Consider the following 27703-nt stretch of genomic DNA (forward strand, 5'->3'; position numbering starts at 1 on the left):
AATTTTCTTTGCACAAGGGCCCTGCCATAGGGCAAGAGAACACACAACCTGAGGGACATACAAAACAAATGTAGCGCTTCCCATCTCAATTACACAGGAGCTCACCATCAGGAGAGTTGGGCACTTTAGATTCTTTTTTTAGAGAATTTCTCCATGCTGATAATCCAAGAGGCGCAATCATTGTAGCAGTAGTGCTGATTGTGGATCGCTTTGCAGCACTTTCCATTGTTGCAGTAGAGCATCCACCTCTGCAAAAAGACATCTTATGTTGCCCCATATTCGCCCATGAAAGAAGAATTCATTATGTAAGTTCCAAATATTCCATAGCCCACCAGCACAAAAGGCGTTATGAGTTCGAGTTTTTTCTCCAAGCCGCCATCGATCAAGCAATGTGTCCATCGATTGAGAGGTTGGTTAATCGAATCATTCAGAAAATAGAAACAAAAAAAATGCGATGGTACTACTCAATCAAAAAAAGAAGTTGAATATATTCCTTTTCTGCACGGAAGGGTTAAGTAAGGTCATCCAGTGACCTACTCTTCACCAGTTTGTCACAAGTAAAGGCCCTGCTAGTAGGAAACAACCACATGAATTTTCAGGGGAACATGGACTCTCCACTAGGATTAACACCCCCTCCCCCTTGCACACACAATTGATACCAGAATTATCAAAGTTTCAAGTAGGACAATCAACAACCCAGGGAGGGTTCTTGCAAAAGAAAAAAAACAGGGCGGGGCACACTGCTTATTAGAAATCACAATGGTCTACCACGTGGCACATGTTGCAAGCAACCTGGAGAAATAAAATCACAATAATGGTCTAGTTTCATGTCTTTGTGCTCTTATAAAGCAGCACTTCGATAACACGTGTTCAATTGTTTCCTGTCTCCACTTCTTGTGGTTGACGACTCATGTGGCTCTTCATGATCTCCAAGATAATTTTGCCTTTTATGGATCTAATCTTGTATAGTTTTTCTTTAGGGATTTTGGGAGGAAAAGCAGGACTCAAAGGCTAGAGGTGAGGATGACAACTTCGAAGGACATTAGTGAAACCTATGTTTCTGTCAGGGAGAGTGGACTATCTGGAGACGACGACATATTGTACTGGTTATCAGAACACGAGCAAAGGATCGGGGAGGTGGAAGACCGCGGGATGGCGACAGCGCACTCCTCCCAGTGAATCTCATCGAGGAGCAATGACGCGAGCAGTAGGCCAGCAGTATGGGCCCTTCCTGATGATGGGGGGGGAGGGAGGAGTGGCGGGGCGGCGAGAGGGAGCCGACGGGGAGGAGGCGTTGGAGGAGATAAGGTCACGACAGGGGCAGAGGCGGGGGATGGCAGCGGCGGCAAGAGGGATCGGGTGTGTGTGTGAGTTCATCCAGCGGCGGCGGCGGCTTTCACGAGCATGGGGTCTTGCTGGGAAGAAACCCAATGGTATTAGGGTTATATAGCATAAGGTGAAATCCCTATAATGCCATCGGCGGGGCATCGAAATCGCAGAAGAAGCCACCGCATGGTTCACACTATTCATTGTAGCAGTAGTGTGGTTTCATCTGATGGCCAGATGTTGGAAATATGCCCTAGAGGCAATAATAAATAGGTTATTATTATATTTCCTTGTTCATGATAATCGTTTATTATCCATGCTAGAATTGTATTGATAGGAAACTCAGATACATGTGTGGATACATAGACAACACCATGTCCCTAGTAAGCCTCTAGGAGACTAGCTCGTTGATCAATAGATGGTTATGGTTTCCTGACCATGGACATTGGATGTCGTTGATAACGGGATCACATCATTAGGAGAATGATGTGATGGACAAGACCCAATCCTAAGCCTAGCACAAGATCGTGTAGTTCGTTTGCTCAGAGCTTTTCTAATGTCAAGTATCATTTCCTTAGACCATGAGATTGTGCAACTCCCGGATACCGTAGGAATGCTTTGGGTGTACCAAACGTCACAACGTAACTAGGTGGCTATAAAGGTGCACTACAGGTATCTCCGAAAGTGTCTGTTGGGTTGGCACGAATCGAGACTGGGATTTGTCACTCCGTGTAAACGGAGAGGTATCTCTGGGCCCACTCGGTAGGACATCATCATAATGTGCACAATGTGACCAAGGAGTTGATCACGGGATGATGTGAGTTACGGAACGAGTAAAGAGACTTGCCGGTAACGAGATTGAACAAGGTATCGGGATACCGACGATCGAATCTCGGGCAAGTACCATACCAATTGACAAAGGGAATTGGGTACGGGATTGATTGAATCCTCGACATCGTGGTTCATCCGATGAGATCATCGAGGAGCATGTGGGAGCCAACATGGGTATCCAGATCCCGCTGTTGGTTATTGACCGGAGAGTCGTCTCGGTCATGTCTGCATGTCTCCCGAACCCGTAGGGTCTACACACTTAAGGTTCGGTGACGCTAGGGTTATAGAGATATTAGTATGTGGTAACCCGAAAGTTGTTCGGAGTCCCGGATGAGATCCCGGACGTCACGAGGAGTTCCGGAATGGTCCGGAGGTAAAGATTTATATATGGGAAGTCTTATTTTGGTCGCCGGAAAAGTTTCGCACTTTATCGGTATTGTACCGGGAGTGCCGAAAGGGGTCCGGGGGTCCACCAGCCCCGGGGGCCACATGGGCTGTAGGGGGTGCGCCTTGGCCTATATGGGCCAAGGGCACCAGCCCCAAGAGGCCCATGCGCCAAGAGATAAGGAAAAGGGAGAGTCCTAAAGGGGGAAGGCACCTCCGAGGTGCCTTGGGGGGAAGGACTTCTCCGTGGCCGCACCCTTCCTTGGAGGAAGGGCCAAGGCTGCGCCCCCCCCCCTCCCCCTCTCCCTTGGCCCTATATATAGTGGGGGGAAGGGAGGGCAGCAATACCTAAGCCCTGGCGCCTCCCTCTCCCTCCCGTGACACCTCTTCCTCCCCGCTTGCGCTTGGTGAAGCCCTGCCGGGATCCCACTACTTCCACCACCACGCCGTCGTGCTGCTGGATCTCCATCAACCTCTCCTCCCCCCTTGCTGGATCAAGAAGGAGGAGACGTCGCTGCTCCGTACGTGTGTTGAACGCGGAGGTGCCGTCCGTTCGGCGCTAGGATCATCGGTGATTTGGATCACGACGAGTACGACTCCATCAACCCCGTTCTCTTGAACGCTTCCGCTCGCGATCTACAAGGGTATGTAGATGCACTCCCCTTCCCCTCGTTGCTAGATTACTCCATAGATTGATCTTGGTGATGCGTAGAAAATTTTGAATTTCTGCAACGTTACCCAACACCAGAATCTTCCGAGCGTGAGATCCGACCGCCGAAAACGCATCAAAAACTCGATCCGACGGCCGAAATGCCCTGAGCTCTGAGAAGCCTCAGTTTCTCCCCCTGTGCTTCTTTCTGGATATGGGATGAGTGTTTGTGTTACAAAAAGGCAATAACAAGTTCATCGGATGATGCATCAACCCTGTTGGCACCAGAAACAATTAAAAAGGAAACAAATATGTAACAGAAAACAATCACCACCACATATGTTAACAAAGTCGTTAATAATGGAAGTTATATAACAAAATCAAAAATCATGGTCATATAACTCAGTAATACAAACTGAAGCTACATGAACAGATCGATGTTCCCCTCATATGATGGATTCACGCTCGGATTATGACGCTACCAACCTCGCAAAGAACAATCAACCTTACATCGCCGGACGATCGGCGCCGGCCATGTCAGTCCCCGCCGCGACGGGTCTCCCGGCCCACCCAAGGCGTGTATATGTCTCCCGAGTGGGAGTCCCCCTCGTACGTGCCCCCCGAGAAGGAGTACCCGTCGACGGACCCGTCCGCCTCGTAGGGCTCCGTGTCGAAGTGCTCTCCGGCGAACGGCTCCCCGACGAACGCATCCCCGATGAAAGAATCTTCAGCGAACGTTTTCGACCCGTGCTGCTCCTGGCCCGGCGTCGACTTGGCGGCCTCGAACCGCCGGAGCACGCCGGTGAGGTCGGCCGCCACTTCCTCCGCCGCGGGCGCGGGGTTCTTCCCCTTGTAGAACTTGAGCAGCTCCTCCTTGGTCCTCTCGATGCGCTTGTCGACGTGTGCGCCGCGGCCGCGGCCGGTGCTGTTGCTGAAGAGGCGGCGCGAAAGCACGACCGCGATCGCCGCCGCGGCGGCGGGAGCGGGTGCCCACGCCGATGGCTGGAGGAGAGCACGTGCCAAAACTAATCGGAGCGCCATGATCCAATTGGTTCAGCACCTGCCTTATAATTCTGACCTGCGTATATATAATACACTTCGGGTGGGCTTTTCGTTCGCAGTTCGGGTCGGACTTGTGCTATTGCATAGCAACATGGCCCAGGGCGTAAAAGGGCGATGGCGGCCCAGTGTATGATTCGATGCCTCCAAGCCCATCATCGCCCCTTGCTCATTCGAGTCGGACAAACCTTATTGTAGTAGGCAGTCGAAAAATCGTCATACTAACACCTCAAAGGACCAGCGCACCAGAGCAGTAACCATCGTCGATGAAGAGAGTTGTAGATCGAAAACACCAAACCTGTAACCACACGAACGAAGACGGACGAAAATTGGATTCAAATAGATCCGCCGAAGACCAACACCAATCGAAACCCGCGAGATCCGACGAAGACACACCTCCACATTTCCTCCGATCATGGGATGGGGATCGAATGTGGGAGACATTATTCCTACTGAAGGACATCACCACCGCCACACAGTCGCGACCACGACGTTGAACCTAACAAAATGAGAACAGGGCCCCTCACGCCAGTGGGGGCCTGTGATCCTCCGCACCTCCACGGCCCAAATGCCATCGAAGGCGGGGCGGATCGTCGACGGTGCCGGCGGGAGGAGGAAGGAGACTTTTCTTGAGGAGCATGAAAGACAGCCACATATTGTATCCCCTTCCTAGTCAATGATGCTTTCGGCACAGTCTCCTATTTTTGTCCATTTAGTTGGAGGTTTAGAAGTAGCATTAAGCACACATATATAGGTATAAGGGGTGCTTTGGCTCAAAGAAGAAGTGGGGGAAAACATAGAAATAGGAAAATTTCCTACGATGACGCTATTGTTTGGTTCAAAGGAATGAGGCTAAGAGAAAATGGAGAAAAATTTCCTTTGATCTTAATTTCAAAGGAAAAAGGTTGGAATAATACAATCCACTCCCTTTTCAAATTCCCATGGGCGAATAACGAGATTTAAATCCTTAGCGGTACAATAACATACCGATTATATATTTTTCATGTGATTTGACTTTGATATGACGCGTTTATTGGGATTCTTGTTTTTCTTGCCCCTGTGAACCAAAGCATATTTCAATCATCTATTTATGTGGTTTCAAATATCTATTTATGGGGTTTATGGGGTTTCCAATCATCTATTTCAGGCATGCATTCCTACCATATTCTCACGCCTTACTATGTTTATGTTTTTAGAATATTGCAAACCAAATAATCCGTAGGGGCTAACATTTTCTTCTTCGTGTTTCTCTGTCCCCCTCTCCCGGTGAGAGTCGCAAATGTTTTCCCCTGCTCTCCTCTCCTCCTTCGATGATACTGCCGTCCAGAGCGATGATGGGAGGGAGCTCAGGTTGCTCTTGTATATAGTACTCCCTCCGTCCCATAATATAAGAGTGTTTTTAACACTATACTAGTGTCAAAAACGCTCTTATATTATGGGACGGAGGGAGTAGGTTTCAATAGGCTTGTGGTTGCTGCTGTCTGGCCTCGTGCAACTAGGGAGCTCCTCACCAGAGAAGGCAAGCGGTGGCCGACCTTTTCATCGCAACTAGGGAGCTCCTCACCGGAGAAGGCGAGCAATGGTCGACCTTTTCATCCTCCTACTGTCTTCCACAATGGAAGTCGATTGTTGGTGGTGGATGTGGCACGAGCTCTGTCAATATGCTTGGTAGTTGTCCAGATCTAGCTAGTCGTTTCTCTCCTTTCTCACTTTGCTACTATGATGGTAGAAGGCGAGTTCTAGATGAACGAGCTTCGGATTCTCCTGATCTGGAGCTCTGAGGGGAACAAATAGCAAAAAAAAACACACCACAATTGGCGTTAGAGTTTAAAAAACCAACCCTTTATTTTTGCCGGTAAAACCTACTGGTTTTGGGTTAGCAGAAAAAACACTGATTATATATTGCATAATTTTAAGCCCGTTTTCACTGGTCAGGCCCACACGTCAGTGCTGACCTGGCAAACAAAATGCCGGGCACGTTGACTTCGTTGACCCTCTCTTTTTTCTTCTCTCCCACCTCTCTCTTGGGCATTATGACAAACACCTTGCCTGCTTCTCAAGCATGACGGACCAGCTGACCTGGGAGATGACGAACCATAGTAGATGTTGCATAATTTAATTCTTTTATAGTAGAATAACATCTAAAGCTCCATTGACAACCATCGTAGTACTCCATTCATAATTACGACCTTTATTGTGTTCCTTGGGGTCCAGACTCTCCCAATTTGCCTACACGAGGCTTCCATTATTCAACACAACACACTGTCAGTTCTCAACCAGCTAATTCTGTCCGTGTTGCTTTCTCTCCATCGCCAGTCGTGTTCTTCTAGCTAGTTGTCCTAGCCTAGGCATATCATGTAGCCGCAGGAAGTGCCCACTTCTTGGGCAAGGGGCCAATGTCATATATGATCTCCCTGTGGCACGACCAGACGAGTTTGATGGCTTCTGGAGTGCCGATCCCTGCGCCTCTTGGGTCGCCCGCAGGACCAAACCTGAATTACGAAAAATGTTAGATGATTCAACAACATTTGCCGATGATCACTGGTATTGGCAACGGGACTTTAGCTCACCAATGGTTCTGCGGAGCGCCAGTGGTCCTTGCTCGAATTCCAGCATACGTTGTCCCGTTAACCGATCTCCCCAGTACTTCCTGAAAACCGAGATGATAAGAGCGAATCATTACCAAGCTGAGGAATGTTCAGTTACCGATGTACAAGAGACATGAGGGTAATAGTGTAAATTATGCTAGAAGATGACTTGAGAAACCACAACTTTATCTGCTGTCTTGGTGCAAAAAATTAAGACTTTCCAGGATAATAAAGCAGTCAAATGGATATAAATTTCAACACTGAAAAGAGATGAACAAACTCGCCTGCAGGAATAACTTGTCGTTTGAAACTACTGCAGCTGTCAGATGCGCATTCATCCTTTCACAGGCTTCTAATACCAATTCAAGCTGATCTTCAGAGTATTCTGTAACCACCTGAATTATGCACTCACAATAGGTAAGTATATTACTTAAGAAAACTATCAAAGAAATACAACTTCAAACCAACTTAATATTTGTATTCTAGGATACAAGACCTAGCTACTCCCTCTGTTACAAAATTTAAGACGTTTTTTATGCACTATGCAAAACCAAAAAACGTATTACATTTTGGTACAGAGGGAGTACCTTCGAATGAAGCAAATTCAGTAAGGGTGGGTAAAACTAAGTTTTCTTTTGCTATACACAAATTCGAAATATAAGATGGACCTAAGCATCAAGAGAAGATAAATATTACATTCTATAACCAAGAAACTTATTATTCAGCTACTCCATAATAAGGCCATAAACATGGGGCCATCTGATACACACGCTTATTAAGGAGGTCAGTAACACTTTTTTTTTTCATTTGAGCTGGACGTCAGTAACACTAACATCATTGGAAACCAGTTACCATCAAAATGCTGTATTTTACCATGTCAAAAGGACGGTGTCTGAATGTATTACCTGGAAAGGACCAAATATCTCCTTTGTCACAAGCTCAAAGTTATCGCTTTTAAGAATCTCCACTAGTGGGACAAATACAGCAGTAGGCTTGATGGCACCATATATTTCTGGGATGGAGTGATTCCCCAAAGGTTCACCACCAAACAGAACCTTTGATCCTGGTATTTTGAGAAGGTTGTTCATGTGCTCTATCATGGTTGCTGTTGTAACCTGCATAAGCAGATAATTATGATAAAATTAATTCTATGGTGAAACTTGAAACCGCTTAATACTGTATAGTTACGCAAGTATATTTGCTCGAAAAGTAGCACAATGACATGTATACCAAGCGCGCAACCAATTAAGTTAGAAATGAGTCATTCATTGATGAAGTGAGGTGGGTCAATAGATTGACTTAGTGAGCACTTCATTCCTACTCCCTTCGTCCGGAAATACTTATCAGATAAATGGATAAAAATGGATGTACCTAGAACTAAAATACGTCTAGATACATCCATTCCTCCGACAAGTATTTCCGGACGGAGGGAGTACTAGAAACTGCATATACTGTTCATCCAGTTGTGCAACCATACCAACAGTTTTTTTTAAATGGTGTTAAATGACTATGTGTTCTCTCTCTTATGCATTGTAATGTGCAAGGACAAGTTCCTTCAGTTTTCTTTAATTTTCTTACGCAAGTTCAGTTCTCTGGTTTATACAATACTTGATGCTTGGACTATCACAGCAACCAAATTGGGAAACAATTATTATTAATTGGTTCTGATTTATTGCATGGTTTTAGCTTTTAACAGCTAAACCCTGCCAAAGCAAACACCATGAAAATAAAGTTACTAAAGAATAGAATGTGAGTACAGATGTCACCCACAGTAAGGACTGGACCAATAGTCAAATCTTCAAGCTTCCTCCTCTCAGAAAGTTTCTTCATTTTCTCAAGTAGCCCACTAGATGACCAATTCTGCAATTGAAGGAAAACTATTAAACACACTGTAGCTGCATATGTTGACAGAGAAGCACAAGGATGTAATAAGCTCCCAAAGTTCATAAAAAGTCATTCCCTTTTTTACTTCCTCTGGAGCATACTTATTATCTTAAAATAACAAAAATCAGTATGACAAGGGATAGCTGGACTCAAACCAGTGGTCATAAGGATATCATCAACTGGGCTCATAAGTCACTTATAAACCTAGGAAGGAAAATTGTGCACTGGTGATATCATTCATCTTTACCTTGTGCATGAATAGCATAGACTGAGCAGAGCACTTCTGACCACTGCAAGCGTAAGCATCCTGGTCACAAACCCATGAAATATAATCGACCTGTTTGAGCATCATATCACAAAAGCAAGTCAGCTTGGTAAATACACGATACTGACTTATGAATATACAATGTTATTATGAATATATTGATGTTAAGGATAGAACAGAAGTGACATCAGACCTCTTGAACATCTGGACCAAGAATTTTCCAATCAAAACCAGCATCTTCCAACTTGATCCGGCCTTGCAAATCAGCAGCCAATTTCTCTGCCACACGTGAGCTCCCAGTGAAGAGGGTCATTTTTGGATTTGCCTACAAAAGATCATGTGAAGAATAAATCCAACCATGAAATATGTGCTGCATATAAGACAGTAGTGCTAGCCCACTTGGTCAATAGCTAGTTCTGGATCAGAATAGAAAAGCTAGTGGACGCATATTGTTATGTTTTGAATTCCAAACAATCTCTGTTGTTGAACCCTTGAACATGTCGTACCACATTCAGTAAACTGAAAGAATGGTGGAAACACACACTGCTGCTTATCACTAACATGTGAAAAAGAATCTACATGTATATGTCCAAACATAGAATTGGCTTGTCACAGATTGATTAACTAGTTATATCATCTTACTATAGCACAAATTCCTTTCCAAAGCTACAGGAAACATTCTCCCGAAGTCATAAAATAGAAGTCAAACCTCCAACAGCAGCTTGTTCATTGTGATACCATCAGAATTTATGAAGTCCACGTCCTCTGCAGGTAACCCACACTCGTGAAGCAACCTGATCATTTGTTCCATCACAATGCTAACTTTGCTGTCAACTTTGAGGACTGGTTTATTTCCCATATAAAGTGCACCCATCAGTTGCAGCAAGGGAATCTCCAATGGGAAATTGAATGGTGTGATTATTGCAACCTGCCCAAAGTTAAAATTATATTAGACCTAACATGTCACAGGTAATAAAAAAAAACTCATGGTGCATCAAAAGCTTAACATTCAGTTACTGGAATAACCATTTGAAGCAACTAAAAAGAAATTAAACCATCAAAGTGTACTTCATTTCACTCTCAAAAGAATGTAAGACACGCTAAAGAGTTCATGAAAAATTCAAAGTTCATCAAGCCAAATGTCTTTACATCCACATGAAAGTTCCTTTGTAGTTCCAATGGGTCTAACTCTATTATTACCAAATAATTAGATTAAGGATGGAACCTGATCTTTGTCTAGCAGCTTCACCATGGCAGTGTTCAACAAATAATATGTTAAGGGGAAAAAAAACACTAGCAGGCCATGTTAAGCAATTATTTTGCCTAGTGTATCAGATACAGCTCACTTTTGCACAGAGTTGAATTCCTGTGCCCAATAGCTTGTAAATCGAGTACCAGGAATCCAATTAGACCGTAACAATTCTTTAGAAGTGCTGATATGCAGTGGAAGGACCAAAAGGAGCAACAAATCTCAAATACAGCATTTTGTTTACCAAAGAAGTTTCGAGTACTTACTGGGCCAAATGGCCAACGATAGCCATTACTCATTTGTCCAACATGATTTCCAGGGACAGCAAATGACCGAGCCAGAAAGCGCACCTGTTATATCAGCCAGAGAGAAGATTAAAGTAGAAAGTATTATTATTGGGTGTTCATTTCAATCTGCAGACCGGGGCATACTAACAGCTCCTTGCTAAACATGCACGCATTCATATAAAATTGTACCATCATTTGTGAACAACTGAACAGGGAAATGAAGGAAATTATCTGTAGATTCACGTACCTGATCTCCACAGAAATTCTCCAAGAATTTTTGAGAAACTTGAACTTCCAAAAGAGCTTGTTGATAGCTCTTCGGGGAAACCCTTTGAACAAGCTTAGCAAAGAAATCTAAGACCTGTCAATCACCGGTGACAATGATGAGTGGAGAATTAGATGAGAAAAAAGGTGCTATCATTCTTCTCTCCTCTATGAAGGGATCGCAAAGTCTGGAGGGGATGCCCCTATTTGCATTAATAAATGTGCATCACATGGCAAAATGGTCCATGCACGTGTAGAGTCGTTTAAAAGAAGATCTGAGTAGAAGAAAGTCACATCATTTTTGTTTCAAGATGGCATACCTCAGGTTGACCAAGCATGTGTGCAGCTTTTGTAGATATATCTCCATACATGAGATACCTGCATATTGGAGGTTCCAAAATTCAGCAAGGTACAAGTGCTGATAGTGCCAGACACTACTATTATCAGCACAAGTTTATACAGGGCATATGGGTTTGTTCATATACCATGTTTGCTGACTACACTTTCAAGTCACAAAAACATGCTACTGCTGGAAGCATTGTTGAACCTTTTGATATCTGATCATTAGTATTTTACAAAATATTTAGATATGTGACATGAAAGTAATGTGTATAACTTTTGTAATTCATACTTTCAAATAGTTGCTAAAAGCATTTACGGTAAAAATAATGGCAAAATGCATCACAGAGACAGAGAAGTGAAGAGAATAAAGTAGCCACGGCTTACTGGCAATAATGTTGTCAGGGGGAGTATAAAGTAGCTACAGAATGCTTTTTAGGAGGTGCTGTCAGGCGACGAATGTGCATAAATTATAATGCCGTAATTAACATGTGTACATAGGTTTGTAGGGTAAAAACTTCAGTGACCAAATACTAAATGGTGAGGAAAACCTTTGTAAATTGTGATTTCGTTTATATAGATTAAAAGGTTGATAATCGGATAAGTGGACCAGTCAAATAAAATTTCTCCAACAGGAAACTAACTAGTTATGTTAATTTTGAAACATGAGGTCACAAACATCAGGCAGCCAAAAAACAGTATTGCTATGAAATACGTTAACCGACTTAAATCCATGGTACAGGAGAACAACACATACCTCTCTGGAGCTCTAAGTGGGTTGTGAAGTCCATGCTTTGGGCATTTAGATAAACTCTCCACAAATGGCTGCACCGCAAAAATATTGCATATTGTTTGAGAACACACTTCGGAGCTAATAGACACACGACAATACCAGTATAAAGTTTAAACAAGGAAAAGTCAGTCTTTGTATTTTAAGCTGAGAAAAGTTGACAGAAGTTGATAGATATGACTAAATTACACTCGTAGCACTGTAACATGGAAGTCAAAAGAGAAGCACCCCAAAGCATCAATACCTTTATTTCAGACCCCTGAACCTCGGCAACTTTGATAAACTTTTCGCCATTTAAAGGATCGACTATCCAGTTCCAGTTAGCAGACTTTATCCATTTTCCCTGCACTGAACTTAACTTCGTCAATGGATGTGGTGAAATAGCATATTTCACTTCGGTGGGGAACAGAACATGATGGTCACAGATGAAACTACAAAGAAGCCGAATGACTGATTCCATGTTCTAGCCATTCAATTTCAGGTTCCCTAGTTTTAAACATACTTGTTCAACAGTAGTACAGTACAGAACTAGGTGCCATCAAGTAATCAGAACACGAGCCTAAAAAACAAAGCACCACAATGACCAAACACATCTTGCCCATTTGGCCAAGTAGGAACTTCACAGGAATGAAGTCTGATGCTGATGCTGATAACACAAATCGGACGAGATGGAAAGCTCCTTCTCGAGTAAAATTATTCCTATATCCACCTTCACCATAAAAATAACCCTATTCCTACACATCGCTCTTACACATCACAAGCAGTAATCAGTAACCCGCTGGACAGAGGCAGCTCTGAAGCGTGTCCATGCCAAAGCTAGCAAGCAGGCAGGACCAATTTAAAGCAACCCACACAAGCAGATCCCCCAAATGCCGGCCATCTCACCAAAATTCTGCACTTCCGCCGGGCTTGAACCTGAGATCTCCTCGGGGGACACCGTCGCAAATGCCGGCGTGTGCAGCCACCTGCGCATCGCCCAAAACTGTCAGTAACGGCCCAAACACAAACCAAATGGTCCGCGGTCAGTGCATAATCGAGCCGTAGCAAATCAATCGCAGCCCCCCTCACAACCCTGGAAGCTACCAGCCCAGATCGCGCCTGAAATCGCGGTCACGGAGCAGGCGGTTCTAGCTCCCGTGTTAAGAAATCGGCGTAAAATTTCCACGGACTGTTCACCCCGCGCACGCCACAGATGATGATAAGCTTTGGACGGAGCCGGATCGCAACAGAAGAAGAAGAAGAAAAACGGAGCGGGGATGAGAGGCGGAGGCGGGTCACCTGGAAGCGAACGCGGCGGGGGATCGTCGGAGGGCCGCGGCGGCGGCGAGGTGCCGCCGGGAAACGAGGCGGCTCATCGGCTGGCTACTCGCGCTCGATCTCACCTGGGAGCACGGGACGCGGCGGCAGTGTGGTGTGTGGTTCGACTTGGATGGAGTGACGTCGTCGGCTCGCTCACTGCAGCCTGTGCCCCTGTGGTCGATTTTATATATAAGGGAAAATTAAGAGTAGAGTGTACTTGCGTATGATTGTAGGGAGCCGTTTTAAATATGGTTTATGAGATTCCAAGCTGCAAAATGCCACAAAATTATCGGATATTTCAAATGGAGCTCGAGCCTGCTCCCGATGAACTGTAAATTCAAAAATTGTAAAAAATCAAAAGAACCTGATTTTTTTTGGCACGTACTATAGTTAGTAGAACATAGGAATATGTTGTTGGCAGAAAAATTCAGATTGTTGTTAGTTCATAGATGTTCTATTTAATCTTACTACTCATGTTGGTGCACATGAACTTGGGACGAAAAATCCTTTTTCCCTGAAATTAAAATTGTCTGTATTTTCAAGAGTAACTCTTGACTATCGAAAATGTTGCCCCGGTATTGTTTTCCACGGGTTCACCCTACTTTGTCCATATCCTACTAGTTTTCACAGACTTGCGTTTCTTTATTCTTCGAGTAATGAAACTTGGCACGATGTTGTGGTATGGAAAAGCAATAGTTTACCGTGCCATAATTTCCCCCACATTTCTTTCTACACTACAATCAAGTCATTTGAACATTGATGGTGTCGTCATAACAACAAATAGTCAATCCTTGCCTAAAAAGACACCTACTCGACATGCATTCTAATTTGTCGCGCCAACGAATTGCTATGTTGTTGTTGGTGATGATGAACCCAAAACACTGCCAAAAATAAAATAGCTCCACCTATTTCTGGAAAGGGGAAAATGCAAATAGAATGACAAGCGCTAGTGAAAAGAGAGAGTGTGTCTGTGTGTGTGAGCTTGTTTTAACCACGGAGATTGGAAATTTAGAAGAAATGCTACAATGCTCATTGTCGGCTAGATCATCATTGAAAAATGATCGCTTGAAACCTTGATTTTTATTTTTTTACGAATAGCTTGAAACCTTGATTTCCTTTGTCTTTTTATAAATTACATGCAACTTGTTTGCATTATGGTTCGAAAGAAAACTAACGTTATCCATTTGGTAAAAATGTGTGTCTCACCGCCCTCCCACCTGGTTTTTGGGTTTGTTGCATATTCATAGTTGGAAGAGGCACAAAATTCGCACGAACTCTCTTTTTTTTTCTTGCGAGGGAAATTTTGTACGGACTCGTTCGCACGGGGATTTTTTCTTTTTCTTTTTGAGAACGGTACGGGGAAATTGAGAGGACGAAGAAGGGCAAGATCGTCATCACAATCTGAACAAACGCATTGGACGCATTAACTGTTTCTTGGGCCCCGTTGGTACGATCTGCGAGCGAGCCACACCAACGTGGTGGTGACACGTTGGGGAGCGGATCACGGAAGCTGCAGCTTTCCACGCGCTACCGACAGGCTACCTCATCGGCTGCGGGTACAGGGGATAGCACGAGCCTGAGTCAGCTCCTCGTGGCGATAACGTAAAAAAAGCTGCCGCGATCCACGGTCGGTCGAGGCGCACGAACGGGTCTCGCATGGGCCGGGCTCCATCTCGGCCCGCTAAGCCTCGGACGTCGTCGTCGGTGCCGGTGCCCGGTGTCGTGGCCCGCGGGCCGGATTCTCTGACCCATTTGTTTTCTCATGTCACTGCCCCCCCCCCACTTGTCTAATACTCTGACCGGATGGATCGCCCTCCGAAGTGTCCCAACTCGCAACGCCTTTTCCCTCGCTCCCCGTGCACCGCCCCGTGACACAACTGCACTGGTGGTGGAGTAGATAGGGGCGGGAGGAGGAGCTGACAGGAAGAGAGCGAGAGACAGACCGATCGCCCACCAGCCCCGCCCGCCGCGCGCATCCGTCCGTCCGTCGCTGCCCGGCCCGGCCATGGCGATGGCGCCGAGGAGGCGGACGCTGCTCAAGGTCATCGTCCTCGGCGACAGCGGGTCAGCCAGCCGGCCATATCTTTTCCCTTGCCGGCCATTCTTCCGGCCTTGGTTTGGGCGTGCTTTTTTAACTTTGTTTGACTTGGAATCATTTGGCTTTGCGTGCAGGGTCGGCAAGACGTCGCTGATGAACCAGTATCCTTCCCGCGGCATCATCCATCGATGGTGCTTGGCTTGTTGAATTCCTTTCTAGTAGACGCAGTAGATTGGGTAGGTTCAAGGCGCACCTTTGCGCGGGGGTGCTTCGCTTCCGAGCTGCTTGCTCTGATCTAGGGCTAGTCCGGCCGGTTTGACTTTCATCAATCTCATTGGCTCTGCTAGCTTCAGTTTCACTTCTAGTCAATGCTCGATTCTGTTGGGGATCATGCTTCGTTCACTTTATTAAGCAAGCATTAAAAAAGTGCTGCCCACGCCGGACTGTCGTGGCGGCAACATCGGGTTTTGCCTGTGGGGATTTAGTAGTATAGCTGCTGCCCGCAAGGTGCTCGATCAAATGTGAGGTGTGCTTTGCTTGCATTTCCCTTGACATGGACCGTCAGGTATGTGAACAAGAAGTTCAGCCAGCAGTACAAGGCGACCATCGGCGCCGACTTCCTCACCAAGGAGGTCCTCATCGAGGACAGGCTCGTCACCTTGCAGGTCGGTCGGCCTCGTAGCTCCTCCTCCATTCATCTGGATTTTGAAAGACTAAAAAATGTCGTACGTGGTGCTTAACATCATCGAACATTATGTCCTGCCCTGTTTTGCTGTAGATTTGGGATACAGCAGGGCAGGAGAGGTTCCAGAGCCTCGGCGTGGCCTTCTACAGGGGAGCCGACTGCTGCGTGCTAGTCTACGACGTCAATGCCAAAAGAACCTTCAACACGCTCGGCACCTGGCACGACGAGTTCATCAACCAGGTAACTTTCTCGTCTTTTGCCCGTTCTGACAAGCAGAACCTCATGTTTACACGATCAGTTAGTCGCGATGCGAATGAGAAATTCATAATGCGTATGTTTACAATAGTCTCTTCTGCTTTCAAATTCTCAGTGTAAACCAAAATAAGAACAGTGGTTGTTTAGTCCTTTGGATCGTTGATCATGCACAGTGTACTGCAATAGTACAATGTTAGCTGTCTACGGCATCGACAGATTGTAATCGCCCGAAGCATTTTTTGCCGTTTTCACTTTCAGGCCGGCCCATCAGACCCCAAGCAATTCCCCTTCATTTTGGTCGGGAACAAGGTCGATCTGGACGCTGGAAGCAGACGAGTGGTCAGTTAGTTGCTTGAATTAGCGCTCTGCAATTTCAAATTTCTTCACTGTCGTGCTCTGCAGTTCCAATTTATGTACTGTTGTGCTCTGCACAGGTTCCTGAGAAGAAAGCAAAAGACTGGTGCGTCTCCAAGGGCGACATTCCGTATTTCGAAACCTCGGCCAAGGACGACTACAATGTCGACACCGCTTTCCTGTGCATCGCCAAGCTCGCGTTGGAGCATGAGCACGATCAAGACATGTAAGTAAACGCAGTTCCAACCCATGCCCGATCTTAAGATGTTTGCCAGATGCAGTGAGTAGTTATCTTGAGGCCTATAGGCTAGAGGGTATGCAGAGCCTGCAAGATTGGACTGCAGTTCACTAGTGTTTAAACCATGTTTCTTTTTCTGTCCCCAGCTACTTCAATTCAGTTGCAGAACAAGGCCCAAAAACCGGAGAACAGATGAGCGGATGCGCATGCTAGCTAGCATCTCGGCATTACTGTTCAGTATAAGGCTACAATTCGGCTACATTTATCGCACTATGCAATGTACCATACGATAGTTCGTGACTGATCAACAGTTGCAAGCTGTGCTCCCTTAGCTGGGCAATAAAATGTAAACAGTTCCAACCAAGGAATTATTGTCGAACTAATTCTTGGTCGGTTGTAACATGTAGCACTTCAACTGCTTGGTCTGATTGTAAACAGAGCATACTCACTCTAGTTGACTGGATATAAATAAGCTGCAATCCCGTTCTCAGTGGTACAGGAAGGGGGAGTCAGAATATATACGATTGGTAAATAACAACTACTCCCTCCGTCCCATAACAGTACATCAGAGTTTGGAGCAACAGAATAGACATATAGGAAACCAACAAAACATAAAATCACTCTCACTCAAAGAACCCGCCAAATCGATAATTAGGCGACTTAAAACCTTTTGGAAGGGCATACCATCTTGTTAAATAGTATTCCAGCGGCGGATCAAAGATGGCAGTCCAATCGACCTTCACCTTCAGTTTGGGGGAACCGTGTTCCCACACAGTCTCAGGTGTAGGGTATTCGAGAGTGACAGTATTCTTAGGGTCCTCCTCCTCCTCATCCACTTCTTCGCTATCTTCTTCATTGCCTTCCTCTTCCCCTTCCCCTTCGATTTCCTCTTCCTCTTTGTCAGGCTCAATCTCGTCATCATCCTCATCCTCTGGTTCAAGGCTAATCATATCCTCATCCTCAATCTCACAACCCACATCAAGAAAACAAACATAGAGCATCATTTGCTCGTCATCCGCGAACGCGGGGTCTTGAATAGGCCCCTGGACAGTTACTAGATTGCGACTTAACACAAGAGAGCCATCTTCCCTCACCAATCTCCCAATAGGCACGCTGCTATCATATACAACCATATGATGTCTATAATTTCTAGTAGTCCCAACAGTTATTTTACCGTTGAAGTGGACAATAGGGTCATCGGACCCTTCTCTCACGACGCTGACTTCGAGGCTCGCCGCCACCGGTCCTGTCACTTGTTGCAGTACCAATTTTACCGTGCTCTGGAAACTAGGTAGCTGGTCGATGACGCGCTTGTGATACGGGTTGTGATGGTACGGTATTACGCCTTTGCTGAGCTGTACTTCAGCATCCTGCTCACCCTTGTCCTTGATCTTTAAATCGAGCTCAAAGCACATGAAAGCACGAGTAGCCAATGGCCGGTATGGACCTGTTAGAGCTGACATATCCTTCTGTGCAAAGGGTTTTAGAGAAACAGTTAGAATCAAAGCACGACTGCAGGTTGGACCATTGCTTTGGATTTCGGTTTTAGAAATATTCCAGTCACAGCCAAAAATCACAATTTCACTGATTTTTGGCCAAAGGACCCCAGTTAAGTTTGACTAAGATTCAATCATTAAAAAAAATAGTCGAATTTTGTGTGTATACCGAAACATTTTCACCAAAGGCAATTATTTAAGTACCTACCGAAATTAATGAAATTTACAAAATTTCAATGAAGTTACATTGAAAGTGAAAACCATGGGGTAAATCTAAACGATTTCAAAAGTATAGTCAACATCACTTCTGTTGGACCACATCATCTGGATTCAATGAACATATAGATGGAATTAAATGAGCAAACATAACTAAGGAAAATAAAATGTTACCTCTGAATTGATGAGCTGGGCATCCTCCCTTTGACGGTCGAACAGGTAGACACATTTGTAGTCAACCTCATCCCTCGCAATAACCCTACCGTAAACCTCAACCGGGTATGTGTAATCAGGACCAACTCTAACCACCCTCAAGGAAATGACATTCATGGTTGAAGCCGTCCCCTTCCTCACAGCAGGGTCGTAAGGGGGCCCAAGTTCCACACTTGCTGCAAATTAATCAAGAGCAGAGATACGCACTACAAATCAGCACAAACGTGCAAGAGGATGAAGGTTTCTTCAGACTGGAAAGAAGTTGATGGCTGTGAATACAGGGTCTAGATAGATAGATGCTCACACTTTTCGTCGAGGTCGAAGCCGGCTAGGTGGAAGCTGCAGAAGCGGCCGGCGACGAGGGCCTGCCTCTTGGGGTCGTGGACCGTGAGCGCCTCGACCTTTTCCTTGTGCATTGCGGCCAGTTCATTCTTGTCCGTGCTCCACACCAGTTCGGGGAACGTGAGCTGCTTCATAGCGAGCTCCTTTAAGTACTGGTGGTTACGAACGATGCTAAGAGCTGTGAGGGCAAGGTTCGAACGCAGATTCTCCTCCGGCTTCTCTTCCACGCCCGACATCCTGCCGAGGAAGGAGCGAGAATCATAAGCATTAGTATATGGTTACAAAATGGAGCGAGCAGATATGTATATATAATACCAACAAAACGTAGTTCAACAATGAAGCACTGACGGCAACCATGAAGCATGAGCCAGCGGATATATAGAACGGAAATACAGTCCAACCATGAAGCATCTCTTTTTTTCCTTTAAAAAACCAAATCAATTCTTCTCTAGGTCTGATTTTTCTGCCCTGACTACCTAATTGCAATCCTGACTAGATGTAAGGAACTACTCCGTATAATACATGAGGAGTGGCGGACTAGACGTGAGGAACAAAACAAAATCACTAGACGCAGTCCTGACTAGATGCAAGATCCGCAAGGCGACGAGAGATTTTGGTGGGTGGCGGCCCTGCTCCGCGAAACGGCGAGTGACGCCGACGGGCGGCGCCTGCTCCCTCTGGTGCTCTGCACGGCCGATACGGGTAGAGTTTTTTTTTTTTTTTTGAGGAACTATACGGGGAGAGGATAGGATGGCCTGGTACCTGCTGCCGGTGGGCTGGGCTTGGAATGTTAAATTCCTGGGCGGGGCCCCTACAAATCTCCGCCCCTGCCACCCTTCCTATCTCCGCGTCACCAGCGGGGGGGGGGGGACCTAGTTATGCCAGCGGCCAGCCCCCCTCCTTGCTGCCGCCTGTGCGAGCTGCCGGGCCAAGCCCGACCAGGTGGCGGCGAGGCCTTCTCTCATCCCTGCTTGGGGGTGGCGGCGGGTGACACTGGATCCAGGCGTCAGCTTGGCGGCTGTGTTCACAACACGGAACGCGCGCGTGGAGGGCTGCATGGTGTCGGCTTCTTCCGTCGTGGCGGCGGCTCATCGTGGAGCTCGGACTTGGCGGTTGCACATGATGGCTCAAGGCTGGTTGAAAAGTGCTTGCCGGCTGGCGGTGCGCCGCGCGCGTCTCGCTCGATCCCTCTATGTCTATATCAATCTTTCCACTGTTGTTTGGTCTAATACAATTATGTTAAACCACATTGGAACCCAAGAACAAGGAACATAGTTCTACATTGGCAAATGACATTGGACGAATACATGCTGCATTCTTTGCATGATTATAATAAATCTAATACTTGTGATTGCGTCACCTAAATAATAAGTGAACAAAAAATAAACAAAAATAAATCTACAACTTTTCTAAGTTAGTGGCATTGGTATTATCCTTAAAAAAGAATAAACATGAAAAAATCAAATCAAATAATACAAAAAATACACACAATTTAAACAAAAGTTGGTTATTTTATTATATGCAAGAATAAGCATATAATAGTGTTTTTCGCAAAAAAGAAAAATTGTAAGAAAGAATGAGTTAGTAACAATGATATTACCCATAAAAAAGAAAGAAATGAAATAAAAATAGAATGAATTAGTGGCATTATTATTACCCTTAAAGAGGAAATTAAAAATTCTCACACAAAATAGCATTTAAATAACATGGTCTGTAGTATGCATATAATAAACATATAATAGTGTAATTTCGCACTTTAGTATAATTTGCACGCATATAGTATAATACTTGTGGGAGTCAGAATATATACGACTGGTAAATAACAACTACTCCCTTCGTCCCATAATAAAAGAGTGTTTTTTTATATTATGACACGGAGGGAGTAGTACATCAGAGTTTGGAGTAGCAGAATGGACATATAGGAAACCAACAAAACATAAAATCACTCTCACTCAAAGAACTCACCAAATCGATAATTAGGTGACTTAAAACCTTTTGGAAGGGCATACCATCTTGTCAAATAGTACTCTAGCGACGGATCAAAGATGGCAGTCCAATCAACCTTCACCTTCAGTTGGGGGGAACCTGTTGGGGAACGTAGCAGAAATTCAAAATTTTCTACGCATCACCAAGATCAATCTATGGAGTAATCTAGCAACGAGGGGAAGGGGAGTGCATCTACATACCCTTGTAGATCGCGATGCGGAAGCGTTGCAAGAACGCGGATGAAGGAGTCGTACTCGTAGCGATTCAAATCACGGTTGATTCCGATCTAAGCACCGAAGAACGGTGCCTCCGCGTTCAACACACGTGCAGCCCGGTGACGTCTCCCACGCCTTGATCCAGCAAGGAGAGAAGGAGAGGTTGGGGAAGACTCCATCCAGCAGCAGCACGACGGCGTGGTGGTGGTGGAGGAGCGTGCCAATCCCGCAGGGCTTCGCCAAGCACCGCGGGAGAGGATGAGGAGGGAGAGGGGTAGGGCTGCGCCGAAAGAGAGACGTTCTCATGTCTTGGGCAGCCCCAAACCTCAACTATATATAGGGGGGAGGGGGCTGCGCCCCCTCTAGGGTTTCCACCCCAAGGGCTGGCGGCCAGCCCTAGATCCCATCTAGGGGGGCGGCCAAGGGGAGGAGAGAGGGGGGGCACTAGGGTGGGCCTTAAGGCCCATCTGGACCTAGGGTTTGCCCCCTCCCACTCTCCCATGCGCCTTGGGCCTTGGTGGGGGGGGGGGGCGCACCAGCCCACCTGGGGCTGGTCCCCTCCCACACTTGGCCCACGCAGCCTTCTGGGGCTGGTGGCCCCACTTGGTGGACCCCCGGGACCCTCCCGGTGGTCCCGGTACATTACCGATATCGCCCGAAACTTTTTCGGTGACCAAAACAGGACTTCCCATATATAAATCTTTACCTCCGGACCATTCTGGAACTCCTCGTGATGTCCGGGATCTCATCCGGGACTCCGAACAACATTCGGTAACCACGTACATACTTTCCCTATAACCCTAGCGTCATCGAACCTTAAGTGTGTAGACCCTACGGGTTCGGGAACCATGCAGACATGACCGAGACGTTCTCCGGTCAATAACCAACAGCGGGATCTGGATACCCATGTTGGCTCCCACATGTTCCACGATGATCTCATCGGATGAACCACGATGTCAGGGATTCAATCAATCCCGTATGCAATTCCCTTTGTCTATCGGTATGTTACTTGCCCGAGATTCGATCGTCGGTATCCCGATACCTTGTTCAATCTCGTTACCGGCAAGTCTCTTTACTCGTTCCGTAACTCACATCATCCCGTGATCAACTCCTTGGTCACATTGTGCACATTATGATGATGTCCTACCGAGTGGGCCCAGAGATACCTCTCCGTTTACACGAAGTGACAAATCCCAGTCTCGATTCGTGCCAACCCAACAGACACTTTCGGAGATACCTGTAGTGCACCTTTATAGCCACCCAGTTACGTTGTGACGTTTGGTACACCCAAACCATTCCTACGGTATCCGGGAGTTGCACAATCTCATGATCTAAGGAAATGATACTTGACATTAGAAAAGCTCTGAGCAAACGAACTACACGATCTTGTGCTAGGCTTAGGATTGGGTCTTGTCCATTACATCATTCTCCTAATGATGTGATCCCGTTATCAACGACATCCAATGTCCATGGTCAGGAAACCGTAACCATCTATTGATCAACGAGCTAGTCAACTAGAGGCTTACTAGGGACATGGTGTTGTCTATGTATCCACACATGTATCTGAGTTTCCTATCAATACAATTCTAGCATGGATAATAAACGATTATCATAAACAAGGAAATATAATAATAACCTATTTATTATTGCCTCTAGGGCATATTTCCAACAATCTCCCACTTGCACTAGAGTCAATAATCTAGTCCACATCACCATGTGATTAACACTCATAGGTCACATCACCATGTGACCAACATCCAAAGAGTTTACTAGAGTCAACAATCTAGTTCACATCTCTATGTGATTAACACTCAATGAGTTCTGGTTTGATCATGTTATGCTTGTGAGAGAGGTTATTTAGTCAACGGGTCTGAACCTTTCAGATCCGTGTGTGCTTTACGAATATCTATGTCATCTTGTGGATGCTACCACGCGCTATTTGGAGCCATTTCAAATAACTGCTCTACTATACGAATCCGGTTTACTACTCAGAGTCATCCGGATTAGTGTCAAAGTTCGCATCGACGTAACCCTTTACGACAAACTCCTTTTCACCTCCATAATCGAGAAAATTCTTTAGTGCACTACATACTAAGGATAAATTCGACCGCTGTCATGTGATCCATTCCCGGATCACTATTGTACCCTCTTGACCAACTCATGGCAAGGCACACTTCATGTGCGGTACACAGCATAGCATACTGTAGAGCCTACGTCTAAAGCATAGGGGACGACCTTCGTCCTTTCTCTCTCTTCTGCTGTGGTCAGGTCTTGAGTCTTACTCAATACTCACACCTTGTAACACAGCCAAGAACTCCTTCTTTGCTGATCTATTTTGAACTCTTTCAAAATCATGTCAAGGTGTGCGTTCTTTGAAAGTATCATCAGGCGTCTTGATCTATCTCTATAGATCTTGATGCCCAATATGTAAGCAGCTTTATCCAGGTCTTCCTTTGAAAAACTCCTTTCAAACAACCCTTTATGCTTTCCAGAAATATTACATCATTTCGGATCAACAATATTTCATTCACATATACTTATCAGAAATGTTGTAGCGCTCCCACTCACTTTATTGTAAATACAAGTTTCTAACAAACTTTGTATAAACCCAAAAACTTTGATCACTCCATCAAAGCGTATATTCTGACTCCGAGATGCTTGCTCCAGTCCATGGAAGGATCGCTGGAGCTAGCATACATACCTTTTAGCATCCTAAGGATCGTCAAAACCTTTCTGATTGTATCACATACAACCTTTCCTTATGAAAACTGGTAAGGAAACTTGTTTTGACATTGATCTGCCAGATTTCATAAATGCAGCTAATACTAACATGATTCCGACGGACTTAAGCATCGCTACGGATGAGAAAATCTCATCGTAGTCAACTCCTTGAACTTGTGGAAATACTCTTTGCCACAAGTCGAGCTTCATAGACGGTAACATTACCGTCCACGTCCGTCTTCTTCTCAAAGATCCATTTATCTCGGATTTCATGGCTTCTAACCATTTGTCGGAATATGGGCCCACCATCGCTTCTCCATAGCTCGTAGGTTCAGTATTGTCCAACAACATGATATCTCAGACAGGATCACGTACCACTCTGAAGTAGCACGTATCCTCGTCGTCCTACGAGGTTTGGTGGTGACTTGATCCGAAGTTTCATGATCACTATCATAAGCTTCCACTTCAATTGGTGTAGGTGCCACAGGAACAACTTCCTGTGCCCTGCTACACACTAGTTGAAGTTATGGTTCAATAACCTCATCAAGTCTCCACCATCCTCCCACTCAATTCTTTCGAGAGAAACTTTTCCTCGAGAAAGGACTCGTTTCTAGAAGCAATTACTTTTGCTTCCAGATCTGAAATAGGAGGTATACCCAACTGTTTTGGGTATTCTATGAAGATGCATTTATCCATTTTGGGTTCGAGCTTATCAGCCTGAAACTTTTTCACATAAGCATCGCAACCCCAAACTTTTAAGAAACGACAACTTAGGTTTCTCTAAACGGTGTCGTCTCAACGGAATTGCGTGGTGCCCCTTTTAAAGTGAATGCGGTTGTCTCTAATGCCTAACCCATAAATGATAGTGGTAATTCGATAAGAGACATCATGGTATGCACCATATCCAATAGGGTGCAGTTATGATGTTCGGACACACCATCACACTATGGTGTTCCAGGCGGTATTAATTGTGAAACACTTTCCACAATGTCTTAATTGTGTGCCAAACTCGTAACTCAGATACTCATCTCTATGATCATATCACAGACATTTTATCCTCTTGTCACGACGATCTTCAACTTCACTCTGAAATTACTTGAACCTTTCAATAATTCAGACTTGTGTTTCATCAAGTAATACACTCAACATCTACTCAAATCATCTGTGAAGTAAGAACATAACGATATCCACTGCATGCCTCAGCACTCATTGGACTGCATACATCAAAATGTATTACTTCCAATAAGTTGCTCTCTTGTTCCATCTTACTAAAAACGAGGCCTTTCAGTCATCTTGCCCATGTGGTATGATTTGCATGCCTCAAGTGATTCAAAATCAAGTGAGTCCAAATGATCCATCTGCATGGAGTTTCTTCATGTATATATACCAATAGACATGGTTCGCATGTCTCATTCTTTTCAAAAACGAGTGAGTCCAAAGATCCATCTACATGGAGCTTCTTCATGCGTTCTATACCAATATGACTCAAGTGGCAGTGCCACAAGTATGTGGTACTATCATTACTATCTTATATCTTTTGGCATGAACATGTGTATCATTACGATCGAGATTCATTTTAGGTGCAAGACCATTGAAGGTATTATTCAAATAAACAGAGCAACCATTATTCTCCTTAAATGAATAACCGTATTGCGATAAACATAATCCAATCATGCTCAACGCAAACACCAAATCTCGATGGTAGAGGGAGCATGCGATGCTTGATCACATCAACCTTGGAAACACTTCCAACACATTTCGTCATCTCACCTTTAGCTAGTCTTCGTTTATTCCGTAGCTTTTATTTCGAGTTACTAACACTTAGCAACCGAACCGGTATCTAATACCCTGGTGCTGCTAGGAGTACTAGTAAAGTACACATTCATATAATGTATATCCAATATACTTCTGTCGACCTTGCCTGCCTTCTTATCTACCAAGTATCTAGGGTAGTACTGCTTCAGTGACCGTTCCTCTCATTACAGAAGCACTTAGTCTCGGGCTTGGGTTCAACCTTGGGTTTCTTCACTAGAGCAGCAACTGATTTGTCGTTTCATGAAGTATCCCTTCTTGCCCTTGCCCTTCTAGAAACTAGTGGTTTTATTAACCATCAACAATTGATGCTCCTTCTTGATTTCTACTTTCGCGGTGTCAAACATCGCGAATAGCTCAAGGATCATCATATCTATCCCTGATATGTTATAGTTCATCACGAAGCTCTAATAGCTTGGTGGCAGTGACTATGGAGAACCATCACTATCTCATCTGGAATATTAACTCCCACTCGATTCAAGCGATTGTGGTACTCAGACAATCTGAGCACATGCTCAACGATTGAGCTTTTCTCCCTTAGTTTGCAGGTTTAAGAAACTTGTCAGAGGTCTCATACCTCTTGACGTGGGCACTAGTCTGAAATCCCAATTTCAGTCTTCGGAACATCTCATATGTTTTGCGACGTTTCAAAACCGTCTGTGGCGCCACAATTCTAAACCGTTAGCAATACGCACTGAACTATCACGTAGTCATCAAAACGTGTATGTCAGATGTTTCGTAACATCTACAGATGACGCTGAGGTTCAGCACACCGAGCGGTGCATTAAGGACATAAGCCTTCTGTGCAGCAATGAGGACAATCCTCAGTTTACGGACCCAGTCCGCATAATTGCTACTACCAACTTTCAACTAAATTTTCTCTAGGAACATATCTTAACCAGTAGAACTAAAGCGCAAGATATGACATAATTTGCAAAGACTTTTTGACTATGTTCATGATAATGAAGTTCATCTGATTATTGAACTCCCACTCAGATAGACATCCCTCTAGTCATCTAAGTGATACATGATCCAAGTCAAACTAGGTCGTGTCCGATCATCACGTGAGATGGACTAGTCATCATCGGTGAACATCTCCATGTTGATCGCATCTACTATACGACTCATGTTCGACCTTTCGGTATCTTGTATTCCGAGGCCATGTCTGTACATGCTAGGCTCGTCAAGTCAACCTAAGTGTTTCGCATGTGTTCCGAGGCCATGTCTGTACATGCTAGGCTCGTCAACACCCGTTGTATTCGAACGTTAGAATCTATCACACCCGATCATCACGTGGTGCTTCGAAACAACGAACCTTCGCAACGGTGCACAGTTAGGGGGAACACGTCTCTTGAAATTTTAGTGAGGGATCATCTTATTTATGCTACCGTCGTTCTAAGCAAATAAGATGCATAACATGATAAACATCACATGCAATCAAATAGTGACATGATATGGCCAATATCATTTTGCTCCTTTGATCTCCATCTTCGGGGCACCATGATCATCTTTGTCACCGGCATGACACCATGATCTCCATCATCATGATCTCCATCATTGTGTCTTTATGAAGTTGTCACGCCAACGATTACTTCTACTTCTATGGCTAACGCGCTTAGCAATAAAGTAAAGTAATTTACATGGCGTTATTCAATGACACGCAGGTCATACAAAAATAAAGACAACTCCTATGGCTCCTGCCGGTTGTCATACTCATCGACATGCAAGTCGTGATTCCTATTACAAGAATATGATCAATCTCATACATCACATATATATCATTCATCACATCTTCTGGCCATATCACATCGCATAGCACATGCTGCAAAAACAAATTAGACGTCCTCTAATTGTTGTTGCAAGTTTTTACGTGGCTTGTATAGGTTTCTAGCAAGAACGTTTCTTACCTACATAAAAC

The 27703-nt window shown here is 45.0% G+C and overlaps 3 protein-coding genes across 3 annotated transcripts; 1 reads left to right on the top strand and 2 right to left on the bottom strand.

Annotated features, from left to right (window-relative positions):
- Window positions 1-6353: 6353 nt before the first annotated feature.
- On the bottom strand, window positions 6354-13430 carry LOC109732737 (probable aldehyde dehydrogenase). Its single transcript, XM_020291919.4, has 15 exons — window positions 13194-13430; window positions 12801-12880; window positions 12160-12263; window positions 11883-11950; window positions 11107-11164; window positions 10770-10883; window positions 10502-10585; window positions 9696-9914; window positions 9180-9311; window positions 8969-9058; window positions 8608-8697; window positions 7743-7952; window positions 7122-7232; window positions 6820-6899; window positions 6354-6741 (listed from the first exon to the last, which is right to left on the bottom strand). The coding sequence occupies exons 1-15, from the start codon at window positions 13268-13270 to the stop codon at window positions 6603-6605; spliced, it is 1656 nt and encodes a 551-aa protein (XP_020147508.1). The 5' UTR covers window positions 13271-13430; the 3' UTR covers window positions 6354-6602.
- Window positions 13431-15015: 1585 nt separating this feature from the next.
- Window positions 15016-17266, top strand: LOC109732736 (ras-related protein Rab7). The gene is made up of 7 exons (XM_020291918.3): window positions 15016-15278; window positions 15387-15413; window positions 15818-15917; window positions 16031-16177; window positions 16451-16531; window positions 16627-16772; window positions 16931-17266. The coding sequence occupies exons 1-7, from the start codon at window positions 15220-15222 to the stop codon at window positions 16995-16997; spliced, it is 627 nt and encodes a 208-aa protein (XP_020147507.1). The 5' UTR covers window positions 15016-15219; the 3' UTR covers window positions 16998-17266.
- Window positions 17216-19310, bottom strand: LOC109732748 (uncharacterized). Its single transcript, XM_020291935.4, has 3 exons — window positions 19014-19310; window positions 18671-18885; window positions 17216-18253 (listed from the first exon to the last, which is right to left on the bottom strand). Exons 1-3 carry the CDS (start codon window positions 19285-19287, stop codon window positions 17408-17410), a joined length of 1335 nt encoding a protein of 444 aa, XP_020147524.1. The 5' UTR covers window positions 19288-19310; the 3' UTR covers window positions 17216-17407.
- Between the last annotated feature and the right edge of the window lie 8393 nt (window positions 19311-27703).

The sequence above is a fragment of the Aegilops tauschii genome, chromosome 1, assembly GCF_002575655.3.
Source record: "Aegilops tauschii subsp. strangulata cultivar AL8/78 chromosome 1, Aet v6.0, whole genome shotgun sequence".
Lineage (NCBI taxonomy): Eukaryota > Viridiplantae > Streptophyta > Magnoliopsida > Poales > Poaceae > Aegilops > Aegilops tauschii.

What these genes read in the sequence shown, in the direction of transcription:
- LOC109732737 (XM_020291919.4), bottom strand. Translation starts at nt 13,270, where the DNA reads ATGAGCCGCCTCGTTTCCCGGCGGCACCTCGCCGCCGCCGCGGCCCTC. An exon ending in AGAATTTCTGTGGAGATCAG is followed by an intron (nt 10,586 to 10,769) that starts GTACGTGAATCT and finishes CTGATATAACAG; the next exon opens with GTGCGCTTTCTGGCTCGGTC. An exon ending in CTATGCTATTCATGCACAAG is followed by an intron (nt 8,698 to 8,968) that starts GTAAAGATGAAT and finishes CTTCAATTGCAG; the next exon opens with AATTGGTCATCTAGTGGGCT.
- LOC109732736 (XM_020291918.3), top strand. Translation starts at nt 15,220, where the DNA reads ATGGCGATGGCGCCGAGGAGGCGGACGCTGCTCAAGGTCATCGTCCTC. An exon ending in AAGACGTCGCTGATGAACCA is followed by an intron (nt 15,414 to 15,817) that starts GTATCCTTCCCG and finishes ATGGACCGTCAG; the next exon opens with GTATGTGAACAAGAAGTTCA. An exon ending in ACGACGAGTTCATCAACCAG is followed by an intron (nt 16,178 to 16,450) that starts GTAACTTTCTCG and finishes TTTCACTTTCAG; the next exon opens with GCCGGCCCATCAGACCCCAA.
- LOC109732748 (XM_020291935.4), bottom strand. Translation starts at nt 19,287, where the DNA reads ATGTCGGGCGTGGAAGAGAAGCCGGAGGAGAATCTGCGTTCGAACCTT. An exon ending in CTTCGACCTCGACGAAAAGT is followed by an intron (nt 18,886 to 19,013) that starts GTGAGCATCTAT and finishes ATTAATTTGCAG; the next exon opens with CAAGTGTGGAACTTGGGCCC. An exon ending in CCCAGCTCATCAATTCAGAG is followed by an intron (nt 18,254 to 18,670) that starts GTAACATTTTAT and finishes CCCTTTGCACAG; the next exon opens with AAGGATATGTCAGCTCTAAC.